General features: G+C 42.8%; 1 protein-coding gene and 1 non-coding gene across 2 annotated transcripts; one reads left to right on the top strand and one right to left on the bottom strand.

Annotated features, from left to right (window-relative positions):
* Window positions 1-1,848: 1,848 nt before the first annotated feature.
* On the bottom strand, window positions 1,849-1,954 carry LOC120264139. Its single transcript, XR_005537313.1, has one exon. It is a non-coding gene; the product is annotated as a small nucleolar RNA R71 (small nucleolar RNA).
* Window positions 1,955-1,964: 10 nt separating this feature from the next.
* On the top strand, window positions 1,965-5,110 carry LOC120263138. The gene is made up of 4 exons (XM_039271037.1): window positions 1,965-2,670; window positions 2,719-3,028; window positions 3,623-3,719; window positions 5,072-5,110. The coding sequence occupies exons 1-4, from the start codon at window positions 1,965-1,967 to the stop codon at window positions 5,108-5,110; spliced, it is 1,152 nt and encodes a 383-aa protein (XP_039126971.1).
* The last annotated feature ends 608 nt before the right edge of the window (window positions 5,111-5,718 follow it).

Consider the following 5,718-nt stretch of genomic DNA (forward strand, 5'->3'; position numbering starts at 1 on the left):
CTGGTCATTTGGCTGTGAGCTTCACGGGCTCCATGCGCCTGCATGGATGCCCGCATGGACTGACAGGATATAAATAAAACCGATTTTTCTAGTGCAAGGGGAGGAGTTTTTGGGAGAGTTCTTGGAGCCGATTTTCACCAGTCTTTAGGAGGCAAGATCACGCGTTTTGGAGAAGGGAAATCAAAGGGAGAAGCTCTGTTTTGGCTAGATCTTCATCGATCTCTTCTTTGGGAGTTTGTAGACGATGAGGGAAGCCGCCCCCATCACGGCGTCCGTGGAAGCATTTCCACCTAGCTTGTCTTGTCTTCCTACTTCTATTGTTTGAGGGAGTTTTCTTATGCCATTTGTAGTTGTTTTCATGGACTTGTTTCTTGTATTTGTTTGCATGGACTGAGTAGACCCCAAGGTCACCGGATGCCGTGAACCTTGGGGTTGAACTTGTGTATTTGGATGATTTAATTTTTGTCTATTGCAATTGTTGTGTATTTGTGATTCATTCTTGGTGCATTTGATGTGTTGCTTACATGAGAACTCAGTAAACCAATCGCTAGGTTGTACTTGGTAGTGTGACCATCGCCCTTGTACTAGACACACCAAGTTTGGAAGGGATTCATGTAAGAATACGCCGTGACCATCGGGTATTTTGTACCCCTCCACCATTAGGGCTAGACCAAGTTGTGTTCTGGCCCTAATTATGGATTTCCCCACTTGTTAATGCAATCGTATGAGGATTTGATCAGAAGAAATTCTGTGTCAATACTTATACCGGATTAGGGGTTAATTGCCGTGACCATCGGGTTGATCTAATTTAGGAAATCTCTAGGTCCAAACCTTCAATTGCATGACATTCTTAGCATCCTTTGCACTTTAGTAGCCCCTAGGGAATCCGCATCCGTGACCATTTCTTTCACCTGATTTTATACCCCTACCTTATCATAGACTCCTTTTGTAGTTCTTTTATTTCAAGTAATAGATTAGAGAAACCCTTCGAATCATTCGGCTAGACAATACGCAAAGAGGAAGTAAGAGTAGATTCTTGTGCCTGTGGAATACGACCCTCTCGTGCTCGCATCGAGGGGTATTACTTGATGACTCCGTGCACTTGCGGATCGCTCATCAAGTTTTTTTGAGCTGCTGCCGGGCGACCCACAAGGAATACTCGGAAAAACTTAGAGTTTATTGATTTAGCCATTATTTCTTTTATTTTGTTCATCTGCTTCTTTTTGTACATATATTTCCATTTCACTTGTTCTTATTTTTATTTTTATTATCTCGTACTTATATCCCGATTATTGGCTTTTCAATATTGTGCAAGGTACCATCTTATGACACGTGCAAATCAAACAAATCTAGTAGAACCTCGTCGACTGAAATTGAGAGAACCTTGCATCAAAGATTGAGAGAGGTGGCTGAGAGTTCAGAACATCAAGGAACACGGGTTGAGATTAGTGAACCTTCAGTCATGGCAGAACCAAGGCGTACTCTTTGTCCGATTATGAAAGGCCCTCGCTTTCATCGGTGAGGAATTCGAGTGTGCATGCTCCCACCGTGCCGGCTAATAACTTTGAAATCAAAGCAAGCACAATTGGGATGGTCCAAAATTCCATACAATTTGATGGGCTAGCTTATGAAGACCCGCATGCGCATTTGTCTCGCTTCCTTCAAATTTGTTCCACCTTCAAGATTAACTCAGTGTCTGATGATGTGATAAGATTGAGATTATTCCCTTTTAGTCTAAGGGGAGCAGCATATAGATGGCTCACGTCATTGGCACCGGGGTCGATCACCACTTGGAAGGAAATGGTGGACAAATTTCTTGCGAGGTATTTCCCACCAAGCAAAGCCGCTAGATTGAGGCAAGAGATTTCCGCATTCGGCAAGGGGACTCTGAGACACTTTTTGAAGCACATGAGAGATTCAAGGATCTCCTACGCAAGTGCCCCCATCATGGTTTCTCCTCGTGGATGAGGATCCAGATGCTTTGCAATGGCTTGAATTATGCAACTAGACAACTTATCGATGCTGCAGCAGGGGGATCATTAAGTAATAAAACCCCTGAAGATGCTGAAATTTTGATTGAAAACATGGCAAGTAATGAATGCCATTGGTCTACTAGACAGAAACCCCCTAGGGCAACTGGAATTTATGAGATAAATGACAACACTGGGCTAGCCGCCAAGGTTGAGGCCCTAACAAAGAGATTTTATCAGTTTGTGTTGGGTACAAGCTCAAATTCTGGAGCAGTTTTGTCTTGCGAGACGTGTGGAGCGGGGCATGCTACTATTCAGTGTCCAATCTCAATAGCCTCAGATGCCCCAGTCGAGACAGTTGATTATGTTGGGGGAGGCCCCAGAGGTCCAGGGAATCCCTATGGAAACACATATAATCAGGGGTGGAGGAATCACCCAAATTTTGCATGGAGTCAACAACAGCAACATCGGCCCCCACAGCCACAAGGACCTCCACATCAACCTCCTCAGCAGCTCGAGAAGAAGTTCACCACTGAAGATGTGTTAGCGAGATTTATGATCAGTACCGAAGCAAAATTTGTGAACATCAACAATCAATTCGCTGATGTGAATACTGTTTTGAGGAATGTTCAGGCCTCCATTCAATCATTGGAAAACCAGGTTGGGCAACTTGCTAGGGCAAATTTAGAGCGCCCACCGGGTAGCTTACCTAGTAACACTTAAAATAATCCGAGGAAGCATTTGAAAGCCGTCACTCTCAGGAGCGGGAAACAGGTGGAAGCACGAGCCAAGGAGGGCTCAAGCACTAAAGAGAATGGGGTAGCCATACAGGAAGACCCTAAGCCATCTGAGAGTGAAGTTGAAGGAAGAAAGGAAAAGCAAGATGAGGAAACCCTTGAACTACCAACACCAAGGGTGCCAGAGTACAAGCCGGCCATTCCCTATCCGGCTAGGTTGAAGCAAGATAAAGAAGAGGCTCAATTCAAGAAATTCCTTAATGTATTCAAGCAGTTGCACATAAACATCCCTCTTGTTGAAGGGTTAACTCAAATGCCCAAGTATGCAAAGTTTATGAAAGACCCAGCGACTAACAAGAGAAAAATTGGAGGAATTAGAAACAGCTTGCATTACCACGGAACTCGCTCTGCGGTGATTCAGAGGAAGCTCCCTAAGAAATTAACTGATCCCGGGAGTTTCATTATTCCATGTGTGATTGGGGAAGGCATGCAAGAAAAGGCCTTGGCAGATTCTGGGGCCCAGAGATCAATGTAATACCCTAGAAGCTGTTTTTGAAACTAGGATTGGAAGACATGAGGCCTACAAGGATGACAATACAACTTCCACAGCAGTCCATAAAGAAGCCCCGTGGTGTTGTTGAGGATGTGCTAGTTAGAGTTGACAAGCTTATTATCCCGGTGGATTTTGTTATTCTTGATGTGGATGATGATGTTGAAGTCCCATTGATCCTCGGGCGACCATTTCTTAACACCGCGGTGCCCTCATTGATGTAAAGGGGGAAGAATGACATTGAGAGTGGGGGATGAGGAAGTCATTCTTACACTCCCACCGCTATGAAACACACCATGGACCATGATGATCCCTCTATTTTTACTCGACGAAAACTGATATGATTATTACTCGATTGTGTGCAGGGAGGTCTTGGCGATTAACCCCTTGGATGAATTCTTGGAAGGAATGGATGGCGATGAGTGCAAGGGGAACAATCCATCTCCCACACAAGTAAAGCAGGTAGGCTATGTGAGGGCATTTCCGTGGCCGAATAATAAGAAGAAATTAACCACTAGAAAAATTTGGTGCAAGAGGGACAAGAAACAGAAATTGGGGATGAATTGCACACTATCACCACCACGCGAGATCGATCGACTATTCTTCGAGGGGAAGGGTAAATTCCGTGTCTTTTCATGCCTCTCGATGAGTTTCCCATCTTGGAGCACTTCTCTTGGACTTGGAGGTAAGTCCCCACCATTTGATCCACCTTGAGGTAAGAAATAGGTACGTCGAGCTAATGACATAAAACAAGCGCTTCTTGGGAGGCAACCCAAGTTTCAAAGTATTCATGTTTCATTTTTCGTATTTTACATGTTTGTTGAGTTTATTCATAAAGCTTGTGTTTGTGTTGTGTTTGTATTATTGTTTGTTGAATGATCCATGCTTGTCTTATATTTGTGAATCTTATCTAGTTCTTTGGCATTGTTTGGTTGTGTTTCAATGCATGTTTTTGTGTTATATATGTTGTAAACTAGTTTTGTTCTAAGTTACATGGGAGCCATGCCAAAATTTTATTTTTCCGTGTCCATACGGGCTGTATACGGCCCGTATGGACCATTTTTTTCTGCTTCCCGGGGGCCTCACGGGTGCCATGCGCCCGTGAGGGCAGCCCGTGAGGCTTACAGCCTCATGGGCTAGAGAAGGACAGAAATCCTCACGGGCTCCATGCGCCCGCATGGAGCCCGTATGGGTTGCGGGCTGAAATTTCCAGCCTTAAGTAGCCACCTTTCTCTCCCTTGTTCTCACTCGCTTTTTCATCCGTTTTTCTTTCATTCTTTCACCATTTTTTTTCTTCATTTTTTTCTTCCTCTTCACTCCTCTCCTACCTCTTCCAACTTAGATCTTGTGGATTAATTGAAGTTTTACCATCTATTTCACCGATCTTCATCGATTCAAGCTTTGAAGCCCTAGTTTTTGTTTTGGAGCAACCTTGCCTCTTCTTCTTGATTGTGCATGCATATCTTACTTTTAAACCATGAGGAATGTTGTATGGTTGTTTGATCCTTAATTTATTTAAATTTTTTTATCCATGGTTTGTAAATTTTTGGGCTTCAAAAATCGGGGAAATTCTTGCCAAATTTCGATCGTGCTACAAGAACTTTTGAATGTTGCTTATCTTGAATTTGTCTGACACTTGTAGCATCTTTGAAACCCCCCCCAGAAACACTTGCACTAGAGAGATTTAAACATCATGACATTGATTGAACAAATGACTTGCATGGATTTTGTTTTCATAGTTTTTAGAGTTTTTGTTTGTGTTCTCCCTACATATTCATTGGTGAGATGAACTATATTTTTTTTGACATTTGCAGGAATATCAGGACATTTTCTTCATTCTCACCACCCCTTAAGAATTGAATTGAACCAACCCCCTGTTCATGCATGTATTGCACAATCTTCATCAACCAAATCGGGCAGTCTCTTTACCCTTCCCTTTCATGCTTAATTTAATTATTCCGATTTTTACACCATGTTCTGTTGATTAATGTACATTGAGGGAAATGTACGATTCTAGGTGTGGGGATGGGTTATTTGCATGCTTAAGTCACCCATGATAGCTATGATTTATTGTTAAGAACCTCCTGGCTTGAATGAATGATAGTAATGAGTTGTAGTGTTATTTGTGCTATAAGGAAGTCATGTTTTCTCTCTAGGGCTTTCTTCGCAACTTTGACACAGTACTTCTACCTTGTTTGCCCCAGCTAACCCATTGCTTTGATTTAAAGTGTTAGAGTGGTAAATTCATTCCTCAATGGTCCTTTAAGAGCTTTTGGTTCTTTTGTTCATTTTACTTTATTCCTAAGTGAAGTTTTGCATGAGAGTGCTCCGGAGACATGTATTGAAAAATGAGTCTATGTCAAGTATTCCTCCTGCTAATTTAGGGATGAATGCGTCTATGTAGACTCGTAATCAAGTAGGTTGGGTGGCTCTTGTGCCTAATCAGCATGTGCATCCTTCC

Source organism: Dioscorea cayenensis, chromosome 6, assembly GCF_009730915.1.
Source record: "Dioscorea cayenensis subsp. rotundata cultivar TDr96_F1 chromosome 6, TDr96_F1_v2_PseudoChromosome.rev07_lg8_w22 25.fasta, whole genome shotgun sequence".
NCBI classification, from domain to species: Eukaryota; Viridiplantae; Streptophyta; class Magnoliopsida; order Dioscoreales; family Dioscoreaceae; genus Dioscorea; species Dioscorea cayenensis.

Bases quoted from the DNA above. Each gene is read 5' to 3' on its own strand.
- LOC120263138 (XM_039271037.1), top strand. From the start codon at position 1,965: ATGAGGATCCAGATGCTTTGCAATGGCTTGAATTATGCAACTAGACAA. The intron at 3,029-3,622 runs GTATGCAAAGTT...GATTGTGTGCAG, and splicing joins GGGTTAACTCAAATGCCCAA to GGAGGTCTTGGCGATTAACC. The intron at 3,720-5,071 runs GTAGGCTATGTG...TGACATTTGCAG, and splicing joins CTCCCACACAAGTAAAGCAG to GAATATCAGGACATTTTCTT.